The sequence below is a fragment of the Drosophila santomea genome, chromosome 2L (genome assembly GCF_016746245.2).
Source record: "Drosophila santomea strain STO CAGO 1482 chromosome 2L, Prin_Dsan_1.1, whole genome shotgun sequence".
Classification (NCBI taxonomy): domain Eukaryota; kingdom Metazoa; phylum Arthropoda; class Insecta; order Diptera; family Drosophilidae; genus Drosophila; species Drosophila santomea.
In genome coordinates, this window is record NC_053016.2 from 18,314,489 (window position 1) to 18,336,207 (window position 21,719).

At 45.5% G+C, this 21,719-nt stretch overlaps 3 protein-coding genes across 6 annotated transcripts; 2 read left to right on the forward strand and 1 right to left on the reverse strand.

The window, feature by feature from the left end:
* The first annotated feature begins 1,092 nt into the window (after positions 1-1,092).
* Positions 1,093-3,171, forward strand: LOC120455178 (odorant receptor 45b). Its single transcript, XM_039641116.1, has 6 exons — positions 1,093-2,190; positions 2,248-2,435; positions 2,496-2,671; positions 2,735-2,833; positions 2,888-3,040; positions 3,097-3,171. The coding sequence occupies exons 1-6, from the start codon at positions 1,667-1,669 to the stop codon at positions 3,145-3,147; spliced, it is 1,191 nt and encodes a 396-aa protein (XP_039497050.1). The 5' UTR covers positions 1,093-1,666; the 3' UTR covers positions 3,148-3,171.
* A 518-nt stretch (positions 3,172-3,689) lies between these two features.
* LOC120458360 (membrane-bound alkaline phosphatase) lies at positions 3,690-6,547 on the forward strand. The gene is made up of 3 exons (XM_039645974.1): positions 3,690-3,835; positions 4,921-6,077; positions 6,148-6,547. Exons 1-3 carry the CDS (start codon positions 3,766-3,768, stop codon positions 6,466-6,468), a joined length of 1,548 nt encoding a protein of 515 aa, XP_039501908.1. The 5' UTR covers positions 3,690-3,765; the 3' UTR covers positions 6,469-6,547.
* Positions 6,548-8,966: 2,419 nt separating this feature from the next.
* LOC120448179 (CCR4-NOT transcription complex subunit 1) lies at positions 8,967-21,709 on the reverse strand. Of its 4 annotated transcripts, none has more exons than XM_039630040.2 (10): positions 20,898-21,709; positions 18,911-19,117; positions 18,323-18,850; positions 17,805-18,267; positions 16,525-17,742; positions 15,672-16,454; positions 12,950-15,522; positions 11,711-12,882; positions 11,290-11,649; positions 8,967-10,814 (listed from the first exon to the last, which is right to left on the reverse strand). In XM_039630040.2, exons 1-10 carry the CDS (start codon positions 21,000-21,002, stop codon positions 10,706-10,708), a joined length of 7,518 nt encoding a protein of 2,505 aa, XP_039485974.1. In that variant the 5' UTR covers positions 21,003-21,709; the 3' UTR covers positions 8,967-10,705. The 4 variants fall into 4 exon arrangements, with proteins under 4 accessions (XP_039485974.1, XP_039485964.1, XP_039485992.1 ...); XM_039630058.2 differs by lacking the exon at positions 8,967-10,814 and adding an exon at positions 10,880-11,095; XM_039630030.2 differs by lacking the exon at positions 20,898-21,709 and having other exon boundaries at positions 18,911-19,386.
* Between the last annotated feature and the right edge of the window lie 10 nt (positions 21,710-21,719).

Here is a 21,719-nt window from a genome sequence, read left to right on the forward strand (position 1 = left end):
TTAGGGGCGAAATGTGGGGAAAATGTAATGAGATGGGGCCCTTCCAGGCAAGATTTCCAAGGAGATGGCCGGGTGGCTCAGCACGGTGTCGGGGTCACCTTTGTTGCCGTTTTTTCGGGGGTGGTTAACCATAAAACGAGGCGCCGAAATTCTGCGGCTTGGGCTCTCGGTGGGTGGTGCGATGATATCAGCCTTGGGGTGGATGTTTTTCCGCTCGGAGAACGAAGCTCTAAGACCAAACCCACCCTCAGTCCACATAATCATAATCAAGAGTGCCCTACTGGAACTGGAAATCAATACCGTACCAGAACGCAGCATTGCTCATACGCAACGTGAGCCGCGCACAGAACTTGGGACTGAATCAATAGTGATTCACCTCATAGGGCCAACTTAGCGTTGCCTGCAAACGTTGCATGCATCAACATAAATCTGTGTGCGGCGAATCCCATGCAAATCCGGGAAGGGAATCGCCTGACCCACATCTCCTGCTGATTTGAAATTCGGATTCGTCGCGGGTTCATCGGCACTCCGGCAAACTTCCCACAACAAGCCAAAAGACGGCAAAAAGGCCAAACACAAATTTATGCTCGGAACCCACAACAAAAGGAGCTCATATTTATGGATGCTGCTTTGGCTGGGCGCAGGCCAAGAAGTGCTTTAAAATGCCTGACGAATACCTTCTCCCTTTATCGAGCTTATGTAATATTCGCTCTCCTTAAGAACAAGTAAGAGTATATGCCGCTATGGTCAACATTTTGAATATTTTAAAAAATTCCCAAACATATATACAACATATTAAACCATTTTATATATGGTTGTTGGATCATTATAATCATAGTCCCACTAGTTTTCAACATTAAGCTAACTTATTTAAAGGGGGTACGAAAACTAAAGAAAACGAGAGCTTTATTAACATACTTTTAAATAATGAATCGGAAAAAATATACATTTGCATTTGTAAGATTATAGTCTGAAGTTTTAAAACGTTTTTAAGAACTAAAAAGATTTTATTAATCCTAGGAAACAAAACATTTATTCAAACATTTTTTTATCAACTGTTAATGTATATACTTGAAGTAATTCCTTTGCTTATTTAGTTCTATTTATACCCTTATACCCTTGCAGAAGTTTTATAGATTTCATTCAGAAGTTTGCAACGCAGAGAAGAAGTCATTTAAGACCACATAAAGTATACATACATATATATTCGATATTTCTGAACACAAAGTGCTCTAATTTGGATACACCAGCTTTTGTTTTAATATATAGCTACTGCAAGGGTATATAAAGTTCGGATTGTCGAAACAAGCTTTCTTTCTTCTTATGTATCAAATGTATCTCAAGAATACCCACGACCTTAGCTCTGACTTTCGAGCCTGACAGCTGTCTTCAACTGACCAAGTTCTGAGTTAGCAATCAAACATATCAAATGATTTCAACGGATTAAGGGAACATTTGTATTTTTAAATAAAAGGGCTGGCTCATTACCATAATAACATGTCTTGACCGTCAGGGATCGTCGCCCACTCAAATAGGTCCTGCCAGTAATCCAGTCATTAAACACGGCCAGGTGTCGTTTGTTCTGGCTGCAAAACAATAATTAAACCATTAGAAGGTGTTCTTGGGAGCACTATATAAGCAAAGGGTTCTGTAAGCGGGTAAAGTCATGTATCCGCGATTTCTAGGCCGTGACTATCCACTGGCAAAGCATTTGTTCTTTGTTACAAGATACTCTTTTAGCCTGCTGGGCCTAAGATTTGGCAAGGAGCAATCGTGGCTTCAGCTCTCATGGTTGGTGTTCAATTTCGTGAACCTGGCGCACTGCTGCCAGGCGGAGTTCGTCTTCGGCTGGATTCACTTGCGCACCAGTCCCGTGGACGCCATGGATGCCTTCTGTCCGCTGGCCTGCAGTTTCACCACGCTCTTCAAGCTCGGATGGATGTGGTGGCGCCGCCAGGAAGTAGCTGATCTAATGGACCACATTCGCTTGCTCATCGCGGAGCAGGAAAAGAAGGAGGATTCCCGGAGAAAAGGGGCTCAACGGAGTTACTATCTTATGGTCACCAGGTGTGGGATGCTGGTCTTCACCCTGGGCAGCATTACCACTGGAGCCTTCGTTCTGCGATCGCTTTGGGAAATGTGGGTGCGGCGGCATCAGGAGTTCAAATTCGACATGCCCTTTCGCATGCTGTGTGTGATGTTTTATGTGTGTCAGTGAAGACCCATATCTGACTAGATGATCCACAGGTTCCACGACTTTGCGCATCGCATGCCCTGGTTTCCAGTTTTCTACCTCTACTCCACTTGGAGTGGTCAGGTCACTGTATACGCCTTTGTCGGAACAGATGGTTTTTTCTTTGGCTTTACCCTCTACATGGCCTTCTTGCTGCGGGCCTTAAGATACGATATTCAGGATGCCCTCAAACCTATAAGCGGTGGGTGGTTCGCTATTAATTTATTAGGGTAAGCAATAAATTTGGGTATGTTCTTTACAGATCCCTCGGAGAGGGAATCCAATGTCTGCTGTCGGCGATTGGAGGACATCGTGGATCGCCATAATGAAATGGAGAAGATTATCGAGGAATTTTCCGGAATCATGGCTGCTCCCACTTTCGTTCACTTTGTATCAGCCAGCCTAGTGATAGCCACCAGCGTCATTGATATACTATTGGTAATAACCGTCATTTCAGTGTGCAGTGTTATGCGCACTAGCTCAAACAAATCTTTCCTTTAGTATTCCGGCTATAACATCATCCGCTACGTGGTGTACACCTTAACGGTTTCCGCGGCGATATTTCTCTATTGCTATGGAGGCACAGAAATGTCAACTGAGGTGGGTGAGGCCGAATCCCTTGAGTGACCCTTGATTTTCCTCAATCATTTCTAGAGCCTTTCCTTGGGAGAAGCTGCCTACAGTAGTGCCTGGAATACTTGGGATCGGGAAACCCGCAGGAGGGTCTACCTCATTATCCTGCGAGCTCAACGACCCATGACAGTAAGGGTGCCTTTCTTTGCACCTTCGTTACCAGTCTTCACATCGGTGGGTTGCAATCTGTACTGCACTGAGTGCACTCATTAACGAAACCCTTGTTTTAGGTCATCAAGTTTACAGGTTCCATTGTGGCTCTGGCTAAGACTATATTGTGAAAAGAATGATGAATTAAAAAACCAACTTGCACTTCAGTTTATTGGCTATTCTTTGTATTAGTTTGTGGTTGCAGCCTAGCCCGAAAGTATGCAATTCACACAACACAAGAACAATTATACAAACTCAAAGTCAATTACTTGCCGGGGTCAAGCGTTCAAAGGTGCGATTAAGGCGCTTGAGGTGAAGTTTGGACCAGAAAGTTTCCTAGTTGCAGTGAAGCCATTTCCTTTTCGTCGTTTTACAAAGCTACTGGCATTATCAAATAACTATGCTTGAAAGTTGAGGGAAACAGGATTGCCCGGCTTCAGATTGATTACGTATCTAGGTCGTATACGCAAGCGGTTATTCAGAGCCATATAAAGCTTGGGACCAAGGCACGTGAGTGTGCTTTTGGCATCGGTTTTGGTCTGTCCTACGACTTCTGTCAATTTATTCTTGGCCAGCCATAAATGATGATTTGATTGAACCCTCTAGATTAGTTTCCTTTGATTAGATTTACTGTGATACTGAGCGATAACTGCGAGGCAGTGTCCAATTCCTCGGTCGGTCAGTCGGTTCAGTCTTCAACAAAGGTCTGACCTCCACACGTCACCAAGTTAACTTGGGATTACCAGAAAATGGCCAGGATATTCATTCTTGTCCTCGTCATAGCTGTCTGCCTGAGCGGAAGTGCCAGCAGTCAAAGAGGTAAAGTGCTCTGATCCTGGACTTTAGAACCCTGCGATACCTCAAAAGTGTTTTAAAAATATTTGGAAAATGTTCGGGTATTTTGCTTTAGTTAAATTCAGTAACTGGCACTAATTAAGTATACAGATTAATTAACCAAAGTTATCCAAAGGATTTTTTTTTTTTTCCAGCTGCTAACTTATATTAGTGGTAGTAAGTTTCTGCATGTAGGACGAGGTACTTTAAGATTAAGTTCTTTAAAATAACTTCTTATCGCCCATGTGTGCTGCTAAGCCATGTGTAGAGATAAGACTTAATTAAACCCATTAATATATTACACCCAAACTCAATTATTTATGACCCTTCTGTTTTTTGTACCAGTGTGGCAATAGTAATATTGGCTTACCGAAAACCCCTGATTGGTAGAAAAATTAATACAGAAATATTTATACCCGTTACTCGTAGAGTAAAAGGGTATACAAGATTAGTTGAAAAGTATGTAACAGGCAGAAGGAAGCGTTTCCGACCATATAAAGTATATATATTCTTGATCAGGATCAATAGTCGAGTCGATCTGGCCATGTCCGTCTGTCCGTCCGTCTGTCTGTCCGTCCGTATGAACGCTGAGATCTCAGGAACTACAAAAGCTAGAAAGTTTAGATTAGGCATACAGACTCCAGAGAAATAGACGCAGCGGTTGCCGATTCATGTTGCCACGCCCACTCTAACGCCCACAAACCGCCCAAAACTGCCACGCCCACACTTTTGAAAAATGTTTTGATATTTTTTCATTTTTGTATGTCTTGTAAATTTCTATCGATTTGCCAAAAACTGTCAGTGTTAAAAACTCTCCTTCGCACTTCCACTAGCTGAGTAACAGGTATCAGGTAGTCGGGGAACTCGACTATAGCGTTCTCTCTTGTTTTAATTTTATATTTTTCGAGCTTAAAGTTCACTTTTTTCTTAATTTTGTTGAATCAATTAGAATATTAAAAGTATTTTAACCATTTAACTTCCTCAATATAAAGAGCTTGGTTTATGTTATAGGAATTGCTTCCAGCAATGCTCAGCAGTATTTTTATAAGCGGCTTTTGTTTTCTGTTTAGACCACCCTCGCGGGCGATCCTTCGATGCCGAATCGCATCCCATCAAGCATGCAGAGGAGCAGCAGACCCAGTATTGGGTGGACAAGGCCCAGGAGAAGCTATTAACGAAACTGGCCGAGGAGCAGTTCGCGACCACAAACAAGGCAAAGAACGTGATTATGTTCCTGGGCGACGGAATGTCCGTTCACACGGTCACGGCCACCCGGAACCTGCTGGGCGACAGTGCGGAGCAGGTGTACTTCGAGGGATTTCCCTACACTGGCTTGTCCAAGACCTACTGCGTGAACCGCCAGGTGGCCGATTCCGCTTGCACGGCCACTGCCTATTTGGGTGGAGTGAAGGCGAACTATGGAACCATCGGCGTGAACGCCAATGTGTCCAGGTACAGCTGTGATGGCGCCGCAAACGAGGAGGATCGGGTGCTCAGCATAGCCCAGTGGGCACAGGCGGCTGGCAAGGATGCAGGGCTGGTCACTACAGCCAGGGTGACTCACGCATCGCCGGCTGGCGTTTATGCCCACATCGCCGATCGCAATTGGGAGAACGACTGGGAGGTGGCCAACGGGAAGTGCGATCCCGAGCAGACCATCGATATTGCCCGCCAGCTCGTGGAGCAGCCTGTGGGTCAGCAGCTGAAGGTCATCCTTGGGGGCGGGCGCCAGAACTTCATCAGCACTACGGTGAACGATGAAGAGGGATATCCTGGGAAGCGTACCGACGGTCGCCACTTAATCCGCAGCTGGTTGGATCAGAAAAAGGAGGCCAATGTCTCAGCCCATTACGTCTGGAGTCGCAAGGGACTCAGTCTGGTGGATCTCGAGAGCACGGACTATCTTTTGGGTCTCTTTGCCAACGACCACCTGCCGTACAACGGTGATCGGGACAGGAAACGTAGTCAGTTGGCGGATCCTTCGCTGACTGAGCTCACGGAGGCCGCCATCAAGGTTTTGAGTCGTAATGAAAAGGGATTTTTCCTCTTCGTCGAGGGTGCTCGTATCGACATGGCCCACCACGATACCTTTGCCAGGAGATCCCTCGAGGATACCGCCGAGTTTGCGAGGGCGGTCCAGAAGGCACGCGAACTTACCTCCGAGGATGACACACTAATCGTTGTGACCGCCGACCATGCTCATGTTATGTCCATCAATGGTTATCCTGTGAGTAGCTGGACGTTTCCCTTTTTATAACCAAAGGTATTTGACTTGTAAACTGACTTTATTTCGGCAGTATCGTGACCAGGAGATTACCGGGTTGGCTCAGCTGGCGGATGACAATCTTCCCTATACGATTTTGTCCTATGCCAATGGACCTGGCTACTACTCAGGATACAATCTTGCTGAGGGACGTGCCCTTCTAAAGGAAAAGCTGGTGGCGGACACAGACTATCAGTATCCCACACTGGCGCCCTTGGATGCGGAAACCCACGGAGGAGACGATGTGGCGGTGTACGCCTCGGGACCCTATGCCCAGTACTTCAGTGGCAACTACGAGCAGAGCAATATTCCGGCTTTGATGGCGAGAGCAGCGGGTATCGGTCCCTTTGCCTAGGATCAGCCTGCTTTTCTTGGCATAAGCAAAACTCTTTTCGCTTAAATGGAATAATTAAAATGCATCATTGCCAAACGAATCTTGCATGGGAAACAGTACCGGGTATGGGGCAAATCAAATTCCGTCTAATTGAACTGACAAGCTGTGCAATTTCCTGTGGAGCAGGGGAGCTGCCCCCCAATAAATGCCACCTGACGGCAAATTCAATTAACTAGCAATGGCAACTGGCATCTGAAAACCTGCAGGCAGCCTCAATCAGTCAGCTGCAATCACTTTGGGGCTGAGGCAATTGACCAGGTGGTTTCTGGCTAAATGAAGAAAAAATCGCGGCCAGAAAGAACGGTCCGTCATCAACCACTCCATGTTTCATCATAAAAGTGAGAAAATATGACATTTAAATGGAATTCATCAAGAATCCGTGCATTCCCTGAGTGAAAGCTGACAATGAATATCTAACGGTCTCTAAAGGGCTTGTCATGGGCTTTAATTGTCAAATAAATACATCAATTGCATTGGGGCTGGAATCATCTGCGCGAAAACAATATTCAGTGCAAAAATTCGTTCTCATATCCTCTCGGAAGCATATTCCCAATAATATTATTATTATTCTATGCCAGAAAAAGTTGATATACGATTTTGAAATGCTATGGCACGTAATGACACCTCTAAAAAACCGTAATTCCTAATTTTGAAATTAACCTCTGTTACACTTAGTAATAGCAAACAAGCGATTTCCAGGAGTATTAGAAAATATATTAAAAATTTACGCAGATACATATTCCCAAAATATTCCAATGGAAGGAGCTTAGAATAATAGGGCCTGCTTTGATTTTAATACCATCTGAATATACATACATCAGGAACATTTCATTAATTTTACAATTTTGTAATGCTAAGTTTAACCGTATTATTTTATAGATAACCAGATCCCTTAGAGTATCTGAAGAGATATAATGCTTTTTGTATCACTTTAAACTTTTGAACCTATTTCCAAATAATTTCCCATAGCGAACCCGCCTGTGTGATTGAATTAGGATTCCCATTTGGTGTCAACATGCGATGATTGACGATTCCCAAAGGCGAACAGGAATATTTGGTAATGGGATGTGTTCCATTTCCGATTTCACTTTTTCTGTGACAGGATTTTATTTTCGGGCAATTTCCGCTACAATTTCAGCATTAGAGGACCCTCAGTTCACTGAGTCTCGATTTGTGCGGTCAAGAAAAGTCCAGATTCGACTGGACTGGGCCTAATCACAGGGTTTTGGTCAAAACGGCGGTGCAACGGGCATAGAGAAATTGAAACTGGGTCATCAAGAGTGCTGGCAAATAGAGGGCAAATAGCTCCAAAGAAATGCAGCTGCGGTCTGGCTCTTGGGTTTTCCACCGCAGGGAGGGGGGTTCTACCAATTATGTATATCTGTATCTGCAGGGACAGAAGAAGAGAAAAAACTAATGGCAGCATACACAAAATGTGCTCACAACTAATGGTGCTGCTATAGCTGACTCAGCCAAGAAGCTTGCCGCAAAGATACAAAGATACGCCGTCACAGATACAAAAAACACGTGACTGTGTTGGAGCAACTGGAATGAACTGAACTGGCGAGCTTTTTAACGAAACTCCATATCCGGCTCTCTCGCACGGCGCGCGCACACTTCTAAGCCGATTCAAATGGCCATGTAGAGCCACAAAGCTGCAGCGCCGCTCTCTCGCGTTTTGTATCTTTTGGATACATGCGACGCGGATTGGGGGCCACATAATGTACGGCCAGGGCAGTAGGGGAATTTTTTTGTTGTTTCGCAGCAACGTCGGCAGAGCGCTAAGTGTGCCACATTCTGTTTCCAAGCGCTCTCACAGATACGCCACACACACTTATGCAGCTCGGTGGGCATTTTTTACTCTACACTATACACTCGACAAAAAATAGCCTCGTTATCCAGAAGATTTTCAAAAAGGAAAATGTTATTTATTTTACGCCTAGATCAAATTTATTTTTAGTTGCGAAATACAGAAGAAACGAGAAACAAAAAGCCTGGAAAAGAAAATATTTTTTTGTTTCTGGGTTAGTTTTTTTGAAAAGTGCACTCTACACAGTCGTCGTTTATCAGCCTTATGACAAATTCATGTGAATTGGCAACGAAAACAAGCGGTAGCGCGGGGACACTGCGATGACTGCAGCATTTCAATTAATGCTAAATTCGTGTCGCACAATAGATAGATACAGCCGCACATTTCGGCTTTCCAAGCTGCGGCCGCTCCCTCCGCATTTATTGACGTTTTTGTTTACTTAACCCAAATGCGCGCAACAACCAGCCAGAGAGGGGGCGGCGGGTTATGTAAGCCAGGGTGCGGAAATGGGCTACATATGTACTGAGCATGTATGTGGGGCCTTTGCTCCAATGAAACGAGCTTTTTTAAGTGTTTGCCCACACACACGGCCGCAGATACACATAAAGACCGAGGGTCCGTAGGGGAACAAAGAAGCTTAAACACAGGGTTTTTTAAAATTTTGCCATTTATACATTTAATATTTGTTTTGTATACATATTAATTTTTATATATATATTGTTTTCTTAATGCATACCGTTACTTATATCGACTTTAATGGATTATTATTAATCAATGTAGATTTGTTGTGGTTTCTTGTGTCGCAGCTTTCGTTAATGAATGTGTCGGTCGATCGGTGAACGAATGTCTGTACATCCATCATATACATACTTCTTAGCCATTGCAAACGGAATTAGTCTATAAATGAGTTGGGCCGGGCCTTTGGCTAAAAAGCTAGCCCTTCTTTCATCGTCTACTCTCTTCTACACCTCTCGCTTTCTACATGTGCACTTTGCTTCACTCAGCTTCAGGCTTCAATTCAGTTTAATTCAAAATAGATTTGACTTGCGTTAATACAATGAATGTTCATTTGCGGTAGAGACTACAAACTAATAGAGTTGCTTTGCTGCAGGCTGCCGAGTGTCGAGTGGGAGAGGGACTGAATAACACGTACATACATAACTCGCAAATTGCCTAACGTAGGATAATGAATTTAGAATCGATCTCGCTTCGCTGCTCTTCCACTTGCACCCACTGCGCATCATTCGAACTCGATTTACGTTACGTATTTATATTAAGAAATACATATTTTATATATATAAAGATCTGATCTATATAGATAATGGCGTCGACTCCGCGCCGCTCTCTCTCTACATCTTTCTGATTCTAACAGCGTTTATCTTTACATGGGGGATCGATTATACGTTTAACAAGCTAGAGGTGTTCAATGTATTTCCATTTCAGTTAATAATCAGTTCATAAAATTATGTAGGTTAAAACAAAACGTATCGCATACATTGCGTATAAGAAGATCAAACATTGGTTGGTTCTGGTTAATGTTGCAGTGGCTGCTCTTGTTGTGCGGAAACATTTTAAAAAGTTAACGTATACGAGTAGACTAACTGAGGGACTCTTAGAGGTTACGAATTTGCAAATGATACATCATTGAGTTGGCTGGAAGGTAAGCTACTTTGACAACTCGAATTATTATTGACTTGAGGGTCTTTTCAACTTTCTGCTTCTGCTCTTTCATTCACGTCTATAAATATCGCTCTCAGCGGCGTTGAGAGTAGGTTAACTCGGTCTCTGCTTCCTGGTTCCATAGCTTTTCAATATGTGTACACAAATTTCATATGTGACCGTTCGCATTTGTTAGTTTTTTCGTATTTTCATTGTACATTTTGCCATTTTTTTTGTAGAAAATATTTTTCATTTTTCGATTTTCATTTTTTTTTCTTTTGTTTTTCGCTTTTCTGTTTTAATCTGTTTGATTGATTTCTTTACACAGTATCTGTCATCAACACTTTAACGCCTTCATCTACCATTTATAATACAACTCAATTAAAAATTTGTAACATTCCCCATCGGAGGGGGAGGCATTTAAAATATCGCTTCCGTTCGTTTAAATACATGTCGAATTTCGGTTTCCAGCACAGCAGTTGGCCTGGCCTGCTGTTTCCCTATTCTTATTGTTGCGGTTGTTTTGTAAATGTTTGTGTGTGCTGTTGCTGATTTCACTGTCTCCTTAAAACGATTTGCTAAGAACTAAACACAGTAATGGTTAGTAGAATTCAATGAATGCTGTACTGTGTGGTGTGGTGTTGTGGTGGTGTGCTGCCCAGGCAGCTACTGCCTGCGTCTAGGTTTCGCGCAGATCTCCAGGCAGAAGCGTCGGACGGTGGCGTTTTCTCAGTTGATGTTGGCTACCTCCTGGGCCTCGCCATCAACGGCGGGCATGTTCAACTGCTGGGTGACGTTCGACTTGGCCAGACAGGACCTTGCCACCGATTCAAAAAGCCTATGGAATATGAAAAACACGTTGTGGTTTAATATAAAGTCGTTTTGCTCTGTGAAAAGAATAAATTTGCTTACTAAAAAGTTCTATTTTCATAGATTAATGCTAAATTGTATAAAATAGGAGTTTACAAACGAATACAAAGAAAGGTAACATGCAAAATTAGTGGAATGGGGCTGGTTGATTCGCTTTAAGACCTGAACTTGATTTCTTGCTACGATGCACACTGAATGCCAATTGAATTCTCAAACCGCTTAACTACAATCAAACATTCACCGAAATATCTGAAAACAGAAGGGGTGGTAAAATGTAAGTTAGGTAAGTATTTGGGTTAGATATGATATAAGCCGGGTTCGGTTTTTGCGTGTAATGCAAATCTACGACAAACTACATATAATAGGCCTAGCGGGAATTCGGTGTGGATCAATGTGATTAATAATAAAAAAATTTTAAAAAGCCATCTATTAGGCGAGCTCACTTGGTAATCTCTGGCGCACAGTGCACAAAGTCATGGTCCCAGAACTTATAGATGGGATTTTTGATCAGCTCAATAAAAGTGATCAACAGTCCCCAAGGATGCGGGCGGTTCACGATCAAACGTTCCAGAAGCACGCGAGTGATCTGCTCCTGAATTGCCTCCGAGTTGGCCTCGGCAAACAGATGTAGCACAGCGCAGCTGAAGTAGTGTGTGTGGCTGTTGGGATAGCGCAACTGGTTCGCAATCGCATTCAAGAACAGATAGCGACCCTCCGTATCCAAATCAACAGCAAGATTCTGGAAGATATCCATGTGAGCGCTGTGTGCTATGTTCGAGGTGTTCGGCACAAAGTTTTTGTTTCTGAAAATATTTATCTCGATTAGCAAACGATTTCGCAGAGTACCTTACTTTTAGAACTCACCTGATTAACGCAATCGCCTGCGTACCCACATACATGACCAGAGCATTCATCAGTGCCATATTGTATCGAGTTCCTGGCTCGCTGGTCACCTGCAAGTGACCACGTAACTCCGAGAGGAAAGTAACCGGCGCCCGAGCCTTGAGGTACGAGTCCAAATCCTTCTTGAAGTTCGGCGGCTGGATGTTCATAATGTAGCTGCTAAGCACCTTAGGTGCATTGCTACTGTCCGACAGCATGTCAACCTTTAGGTTGGGCGTGAAGGGATCGGGCAAGCGCATGTTGCGCGGAAACGCCGACAGGATGATGTTACGCATCTGGACGCAGTTGGGTGGGATGGTGTCACAGAACCCAAAATGATAATCGCACAAGAACTCCGGGAAGTCGTGTAGAAGAACGAGTAGAACACGCAGCGTCCCCTTGTACAAAAGTTGGACTGGTTTGCCAAGCTCAGTGTTGCGTAAGAAGGGCGCAAGATATTTAAAAAGGTCCTGCAACAATTGGGCGTAAAGCGGCCAGCCCTTTTGCCCGGGAATCTGGACGAGGATGCGGCCCAGGAAGACGCGATGCGAAATGAGCTCCAACCAAGCAAAGCAGAAGCCCGGAGCCACGCTGGGACTTAACAAGTGATATGTGTAAGCGAAGGCCGACACAATGCTGTGCATAAGAGACTCGAGAATCACATCGGCCGAGCACAGCTCCATGAACAGCATCATGAAGAAGCGATGGTAGCCAACCTGCTGGAAACTCACGCCGCGCATCTCATGGTCCTTAAGCAGCGTTCCGAGAACAATGCCCAACACCTTGTTCAAAAGGTTGATCTTCGTAGTTGGATTACCTGCTTCACCTGAGTGTCGCACGAGCATTGCGATTAGATGGACGAACGCATCGATCCATTGGAATATTTTGTTCTTGGCCTGGTTGATTGGTAAACTTGGCTCGGCGAACATTCTGTACACCACATCCGTGCAAATGTGTGTGGCTTGGCGGAAAAAGCGGGTAATCAAGTCGTCCGTCTTCAGAATTCCATATGTGTTCATCTTTTGAACAAATGCTCCGAAGTTGCGTGCATCGCGTGTAGACTGCTGGTTCTGTTGTGTATACAGTGCAACCCAATCCTTAAGCAAAAACTCTGTCTTCTCTTGCAAGCCCGGCGGATCATCTGTATCGCATGACTAATGAAAGCGTTTCGTTAGCAATTTACTTTCTAATTTATAAAACAAAATGATATTTCGTCCTTACCCTGACGTGATGCATGCCGGAGTGGATGTAGTGGGAGGCTCCCGACAAGTAGCGCTCACTGCCGTTGAACGGGCTGTAGTCGCTGCTTGAGTTAAAGTTTCCGCTCCAGAGCGTATCAATAGCAGTCACAATGCATTCTGGATACCGATGGCGATGCTGAGTTAGCCTACCTAGAAGCTCAACAGTGGCCATGAATTCGTTGTCCGAAACAATGTTAATCACTCGATCATCCATGATTAGGCGCTCCAGCAGTGCGATACCGAACGATGTGGCCACATAATTGTTTCCGTTGTCCATGCAGTCGCGGAGCATTCCGTCAAACTGATTGAGATTGACAAAGTGCGACGTAATCAGCGCACGAGCTGCCTCCACGTTATATCGCGCCTCCTCTCGAATGTCGAAAAAACATTTTGTTACCGCTCGCTCTGTGTTTGGAGCACCAAAACTGTTGTTCAGCAAACCAATGATACGGAGATGGATATTTTGATACAGCTTCATTTGTTCCATGTTTTCATGCATATTAACCAATCCTTCTGTCAAACCCTCCACCGCGCGGGTCAGCAGGTTGAAGGCAGACTCTTGGTCACGCAGTCGTCGCGTCGCCATCAACGCGTTGAGAAGCATGTGCATCTTGCTAGCCTGGATCTGGAGTGACGGCACTCCAATGGCCGTGTTCATAAAGGTCTCCATTTTGCTTGCCAGTTCCGCGTATACCATGCTGCTCTCATCATTAGCAAACACATTTGGCTGGGACAAATCCGTCGGCTTGGGCACAAATAGAGCAATATCCCGATCGCTCATCTGCTGGAAGCCAGGTATGCTTCTAGCGAACTCCGAGTACACAGCATAAAGTGTAGCTGGAGCCGGGCCCACCTTGATACGCACTGCTTCTGGAAGACGCTCCTGTTGATAGCTAAGGATCTGGGCGTCCACAAAACGGTTGCCCTCTTCACGAGCAATTTTCCTGGTCTCGAAATCGGTGCTTAAGCGCCTATCGATCTCAGCCGCTGCCTTTTCAGCCGATGTTTTCTGGATGAAAGCGCAAACCAGCTCAACATTTTCGCTTGCTAGCTGCATAGCAGCAGCTTGGATCTCCGCCATGCTGGGCATCCCATTTAGAGCCGACAGCAGGGCTTTGTGCAGATTCTGGCTAATAGCACGCGCTATCTCATCCTTACCGGTAATCATAGCCATACCGGCGGCCAGGTTTCGTACCATCTGATGAGCGGCAGTGCGCATTCGGTTCTCGTCAGCATCTAAGGCAAAGTCCTTGCGGATGATCTGCTCGGTGGTAGCACAGGCAATTCGGATGCTTCGGTCCACAATAGGCTGCAACCAGTCGGTTATCGTGCGCTCTACGGCGTTGACCACAATATGTTTGATTCCGGGATTGGCGTGCAGGAACGGTGTATTGGGTGGCAGTACCAACTGCTGACCAATAAGCTGGAAGTTGCTCACGTTTACGTCCACGTACGAATAGCGCGGCTCTGGTGGCGGTAGTACCACCTGGCTGGGATCGGTGGGTAGATTAGGCGAAGATACCGATCCAGGAGTACTATTAGCTCCTCCTGCTGCCATCATCATGGCGGCCGCATTTTGAGCGTCCACGTCCGCAGAAGATGGCGGTGGAGGTGCCTGCTGCTGCGGTTGTTGCTGCTGTTGTGGTGGCGGCGGAGGCTGTGCCGGGGATTGCTGTTCACGCGGTAGTGTGGGTGCAGGAACCACTGCCTCAAGTTGTTTTGGTTTTGGTTGCGACATCTGCTGTTCAATAAGAAGAGCACGACTGGGATCCTTCAGGTAGATCACTGGTCGCAACTTGGCCAACTCCAGATTAAGTGTTTTGCATAGTACTTCGATTTCAAACTTGAGGTTCAGCTTGAGGTCTGGCTCCTGGTGAAGCTCACCAAGCACGTACATAATACCCATTGTCCAAGGATTGGGCGATCGGAAAATACGAGACTTGGCGGACGACTCAAGAATCTTGGCAACGAAAGGAACCACAAAAAGCAGTTCCTGCTGGCCCTTATGGTAAGCTTCAGCCAAAAGGGATTTAAGATCTAGGTCCAATTGCAAGATGGGCCGATTGCGACCTAAGGTCATCATGCCCAACCAGTGTCCTAGGTTCTTCAGCAGACTACGATCGGAGAAATTAATAACTCCCTTATCGGAGCGCAAGAGTACCTTGATGTTGCGTAGGGTCTCTTTGGTTACGAATCGGTTGATCTCGCCGTTTTTGAGGGCATCCAAAAAGTTGTAATAGAGTGTGTGGAAGTTGAACTCCATTGATGCACGTTTGAGGACCAAATATTGCGCTAGCCACGGCCAATACTCCTTGGTCATAATCTCCTTTATCTCATCGCACTTCTGCGGTATGTTCAGCTGGCTCAGGTTATTGAAAATAAAGGCAGTTTTGTCCTGTACAGGTTCAGGTGGCACAGTCACTTTCTCTTCCTGGTTGGCCACCAAAAGGGTGTCGATATTGGTGGCATTGGCGATTGACTTCATTCTCGTGGCATGTGATATAGCAGCGCTTGATTTCGGCCCCGATCCCGGGGTGGCAGCGGGCATATTGCCTATAGAAACAAGAGTGGAAGTCAACGTTACTATCTGAGGATTGCGTCTAGCTTTCAATAGTGTCTATATCGATTTGATTATATATCGATTAAAAGTTAGTTTTGTATAGTACTATGAATACCAGCTTAAGAAAATTACTCATAATTACCTAACATCGAGCTGTTCCTGTAAACTGGTTCCGTTACTGGTCCGGTGGATATCGCAGAAGGAATCGTATTGCTGAGTCCAATCAACTTCTGCGGCGGCGGCTCCTGGCCGTGCATTCCGTATTCCACATACTGAATAAGGTGCGGCGGAAAGTCAGAGAAGTGAGGAATGGAGCGGATATGCTCGCAGTATTTGTTGTAGGTATGCAATCGAGTTCTGAACCTGTCTAGTGCCGTCACACCGAAATAGTAAAGTTTGGATCCATCGGGCTTACGGAGAGCATCCAAGACACACCGCAGAGAAAGACCCAGCGCTACAAAAGTGGGCACCAGGTTGCGGTCAATTATGCCACCAAATAGCTGCGCAGTAATCTGCAGCTCTTTCTCGGGATATTGACAGAAAAAGCGGTATTCCTCGAAAAGATTGCGCAGCATGCACAAAAAGACTTCCTGCTCGCGCCGGTTACTTGACTCTTTAAATCGTTGCAAAATGTCCAGCACTTCATCGATGGACAGCGTTGGATTCGGCTGGTGGTTGTAAATGCGCTGAAAGTATGAGTTGACCTCGTCTTCAACTTCCTTCGACACAGGTATCTGGAGATCGGCCATCACAGGGTTGTTTGGATTAGGGGCTGTTGGAGTCGGCGTTGGAGTCTGCTGTTGTGGACCCCCTGGCAGCATGCGGCCGAGGTTGCCTACATTGGGTGGTGGTGGAGCCTGTGGCATCTGCATGAGGTTCAGCGGATAGGGATTGGCTCCCGGAGTCATCAGACGCGATGGAGAGGCTGAAATTGCACAAAGAACGTAAGATTATTAAACATAGGTAATAATTTTTTGCAAATGAATGCCACTTACTCAGCATGTTGCCAAAATTAAATGCTCCGTTCGGGCCGCTCAGGTTAAGGCCGGCTATGTTGTTGGACATATTTGTCAGCGGATCCATTCCAGGTCCGAACATCTGCGCGTTGAGGTTTCCGGAGAACGGTTGCTGCGGTGGCGGAGGGACAATGCCCCCTGGCAGATCCATACCACGATGGCCGCGGAGAATTGTTGGTGGAGGCGGCGGAACTAATCCTGGCTGCTGCTGTTGAGCACGCGCTTTGTTAGCCATAATGGCCACGTTTGCGGTCATTTGCATGATGACTTCGACCATCTCCGGCTGCATGCAGTTATTGATGCACGTTTGCAGACAGTTGATCATGGTGGTAACTGTCTCGGGCAAGAGCTGCGCCTGCTTCGGAGGCAGCTGGTCCTCTGGCACTTTGGCGTTGATAACCTGTGGGCAGCGGCGGTGCAGAACCTTGATTATAGCCTGCATAAAAGGCTCCCCATGTTCGCGAATTTTATCAGTAAGCCACTTTTCCAGCTTCAGGTACTCGCGTCGAGAGGCAAGGCAAGCCAGGTCGATAATGAATAAAAAGGAGCGGGCATTGAGCAGCGCCGATAGCGCTTTTAAATCCTGGGCAAGATCCAGAATTCGCGACAGTTTCACCTGATCGAACTCATTGCCTCGCAGATACCACTCGGACATAGCATTCATGATATTGGACCGAAGTTGGAAGTTGTTCGAGCTCCAGGCGCTAGCCAAGATAACGTTTGAGTTGGGGTGGTTGCCAAGGAACGTTGGTATCAGTTGGTTAAACAGATCCTGACGTAGTGGCGTCATAGGCGGACTTGTGTTCAATAAGGCCAAAAATAGCACATCGGGACAGTTCTGCGCTGGGAACTTGAACAGCTCATGGACCTGCGTATAGTATCCCTTGTCCGCAATAGTGAGCAACACCTCCACCAGGTGAAGCGACTTCCAGGCCGAGATCTCCTTGTTGTCCGCATCCGGAGCCGTTTTAAGCACATCCAACGCTGGTTGGCTAAAAACAAAGTCGGCGAAGGAGAAGAGATCGGGGTTCTTCAGCATTGTCGCGATAAGCGACAGCTGACCTTCCGTGTTTGCCCAGTGACGGTAAATGCATTCTGGATGTGGAAATATGTTGGAGCCAGTGGCCAGCCGAAGGATGGTGAGCAATAGCTCCAAACCGATACGATCCTTCAACACGAACTCGGGATGATCCAGTTCTAAAAATTAAGAATTATATTCTTTTAGGTTGACGATTGCGAAGCAATTAGCTAAATATTACCCATGCACACGTCCTTCCAGTTAAGCTGAGGCACCACCTCCTTGAGCGCCTGCACAAAGACATCTGGCTTCCAAGTTTGCGTGGCATCCGTCGTCTCCTTCTTGTCCTTCTTATCACTGGACGAATTGCCATCGCTGCCATCGTTGTTGTTACTGCTGCCCGGGGTCTGTTGCTGCGGAGTGATTTGTGTCTGCGAAGACCCACTGCTGTTGCTGCCAGCGCCCTGCCCCTGACCAGGCCAGAAGTTGGCCGGTGTCGGTAGATTCACATTACAATCGAGCAGGGACGAGTGCCGGCGGCACATAAGACCCACGATCTTGGCGACATCTTTGGACTGGAGCTCAGCGCGTTCTCGTTCACGGGAACACAAATGATTCTTGCACTCTTCAACGCTCGATGTAAATTCATAACCGATTTCAAGGATTAGATTAATCCAAGATGTGTCCATAATATTATTTTTGCCCTGTAACATAAGATTTAATAACCGAATTGTCTTTTTCTATAAGTTTCTTACGAACCTGGTTGGTAAATATTATTTCGCTTAAATGGTCATAAATATCCTCGATTCCCACCTCGTTCAGAGCATCTGCCTCGGAACTGGAGCTGTTGCTGCTAGTCGTCGCTTCGGCCTCCGCATCCGTTTCGCTGGCACCTGCTCCCGCAATCGTCGCCGTCGTCGAGCCGTACAGAAACGGCGCTAAAACCAGCGGTACCGCCTGGCGCGGAAACTCCTCCCGAAGCTTGACCAAAAACTGTGCTTCCAGCTGCGGTTTTACGTACTCGCTAAGGCAGCACAATAAATACTGCAGTAGATCGAAGGAGATCTCCTGAAGACCGCTGCTAGCCGGGCTGCTATTGTTTTTACCCAAATAAGAGTCTATCAGATCGCTGAGGCTACCTTTTAAGTTGTTCCTGGCCGAATGCCTGAGTTCTGTGTACGAGGAGTGGGTCACGGCCAAGGCAAAGACGCACTCACAAACCTTGTTGATGCCGGTCAGTCGGGCGACTTGGCCAACAAGATCCGCTACCGCAGCAGCCTTTATGGACTGCTCAGGAATTAGTATCCATAAGTTATTAAATCTTATTAGGCATTACACACAACTCACCTTCTGATTGCTGGCGAAGTACTGGTCAAAAGCGTAGCAGATGTTGGAAACAAACGAGGAACTCTGCAGCTGCCGCTGCAATTGGGCGCCCAAGAGCTTCGCCTGCAGCTGGGCGGTAACTGATGGCGCGGGATCGCTGAAGTTGATCACGGAGAACAGGTGGCGCAGGCTGCTGCGATCCGCTTCCAGGCCGTGCTCTTTAACAAACTGCAAGAAGTCGGAGAAGCTATCAGTATCGGTTGGTTTAGTATCGGAGAGATGCATTGCACAGGGTTTTGAAACCAGTAGAAGTGCCTTGACAGCGACTGCCCGCAATCTGGGACACATATCACTGTATAATGGACAGTGAATGATTCAAACGATTCCTCAGATTCTGCGGTGACCGGGATTTTTTATGTGATTTTCATCGCAAACTTGGAAATTTTGACAGGTTCTATTATGTTCTGTGAGTGTCTCAATTTTTTCTGTCCAGCTGGAAATGTGTTTTCGGATTCAAGGCGAGATCTAAACTAACATTTTGGAGGGATTATTTTTAATTCAAGGCAACTGTTTTCAAAAATAAAATCATTTAGTCATTATTGGTTTTCCGCTGAAAAATTAAAATCACTCTTTTTAGATAATTCGATTTTTAAACGAGGAATCTAAATTTAAACAAATAAATTTTATCTCTGGAAATTCCACTGTAAGTGGGTTCCTCAGAATATCTTCATTGCTATAGCCCGCTGGAAAACTATATCACAAATTGGGCTATCGTTAAGCTATGTTAATGCATTTTCTAACCATTAATTGCTAAGTTGTGGAATGTATTCAGACTGCTATACTCTTCTTACTACAACCTTATAACCATAAATTCCGTGTACCTCTGTTATTCTAGTACTCTAGCACACGTAGTGTTCCAACAGTAAATAAAAAACAAAAAATAACTTGCAACTTATCAGACTCTTTGAAATGAAAGCATAGATTATTGAGTATTTAAGAATACTGGACTATATCAATTTCGTTTTGTTCTTATCATTTTTTAAATTATAATGTAGAGGGACTTTTTTTGACAGTCAGACAGGATCTGTAAGATATTACATCCCAAACTTATCATTTTAGAGGATTGATGGGCATATGGGGCCATACTAAACCAAGTATTTATTATGATACTGATTGGGAAAACTGCGAGCTTGCCAGATATCCCCTGTCCCTCATCCGGACCCAAAACTGTTGAAATATGTGATCCGGAGTTCGGAGTCCGGACTCAAGGCCTCTCCGAGCGGGAGAGCGAGACAACAGCTGTGGCCCCGCCGTCGCAGCTGCTCCACAACAAATTACCCTTGTGCCCTCTCGCTCGCACGCACTGGCGAAACGTAACATAGATGAGGAGAGGAGAGAGCATGACGGTGCGAGAAAGGAAGGGGGTCACAGGAAAAAGTGCGACATATTGCAACTCTAGCGAAAAGAAAGCGGCCGCACTTAATATTTCTACGCGATTTGCCCCACGAACTTACTATTCAAGTTGATCTCTCGATTGGCAATGAAAAAAAGAAGTTTCGGGGCCGAAAAGCCCTTCGCTTGGCTTGGGCTTCCCAATTCGATTTTTGCAACTCGATTTCGCACTACTCCGCTGCGAATTTCACACTGCCGACCACTCACGAAATATGTGCGTGGCTAAGCGCACTCAATTAGCCTGGTTTTACACATTCTAGAAGACTTTTAGCTTAAACAAAACGCTCACAAAACGCGCAACGCCGTGCAGAGAAATTTTTTCAGCAGCCTTTACCAAAAACTGTAATGGCGTCGGCAAAAATGCACGAGCGAGTGAAATGGCAATAGTGCTCTCGGCAATAGCCAACTCGTGAGTGCGAACAATTGGCAACTCTGGCCAGGTGCGATATGTTTTCGGGTTGGCAACTCTAACCCCCACCACCTAGTTGTTGTTATTGTTGACAAAATGGATTGAAAATGGTTCGTGGAAACATAGTAGAATAAATTGGGCACCCACCTGCTTTATTTGCTCGCTGCTCTCATTAAAATTTCGCTTGCTCACGTGCTTGACCAGATTTCGTATGTGCGTTAGCGGTGTCTTCAGTTGGCTCTCTACGTTCATAATTCTACGTATCAGTTGTCAATTCCTCAGCGGATGTTTCTTGTTGCTTTGCTTTTCTTGGGGGCCACTAGAATTTTTTTGTTGAGCACACACGTTTAGTTTGCACTTGTATTGGAGATTAGAGATATTTGACGTATTCACTGTTGCTTCTTCTGCTTCTTGGCGCTTTTCTTTTCAGCTACGGCGTAATTTGTTTTTGTCTCTGCCTTCCTTCTTTTTTTTTTTGTTCTTTTTTGGGTCTGTAGATTCGTTGGCCGCGGCCCCCGTATAAAAGGGGCCATCAGCAGCTCTACATCGCAGGCGGCATCTATTTACGCATAAATCAAATAAACAATAAGCTTGGGTTCATGGTCTGGGATAAATCCGATTGGCTTTGTCCTCGGCTGAATATGTACAATATTGCAATAGCTCACGTAATGAAACAATATGAATCAATCCGCACGTACAGCGAAAACAGAAATGAAAAAATACTACTACTACCACACACACGCACGCACACACGGGCAAGGGGGCAGAATATGTAGTGGCTCTTCGTCGCCCTCCTTTTCAACTTTCTTCCGGTTCTTTTGGGGTTCCGAGTTGTTCCTTGTGTTCGTTTGTATTTGTTTGCTGGGAAAATAACTTCAGATTTGTTTGCACTCGTGGATTTTTAATTATTGCCGAAAATGAATATTTTGCATTCGCTTGGAAGCGTGTTCAGAAACCGATAGTTCAGTC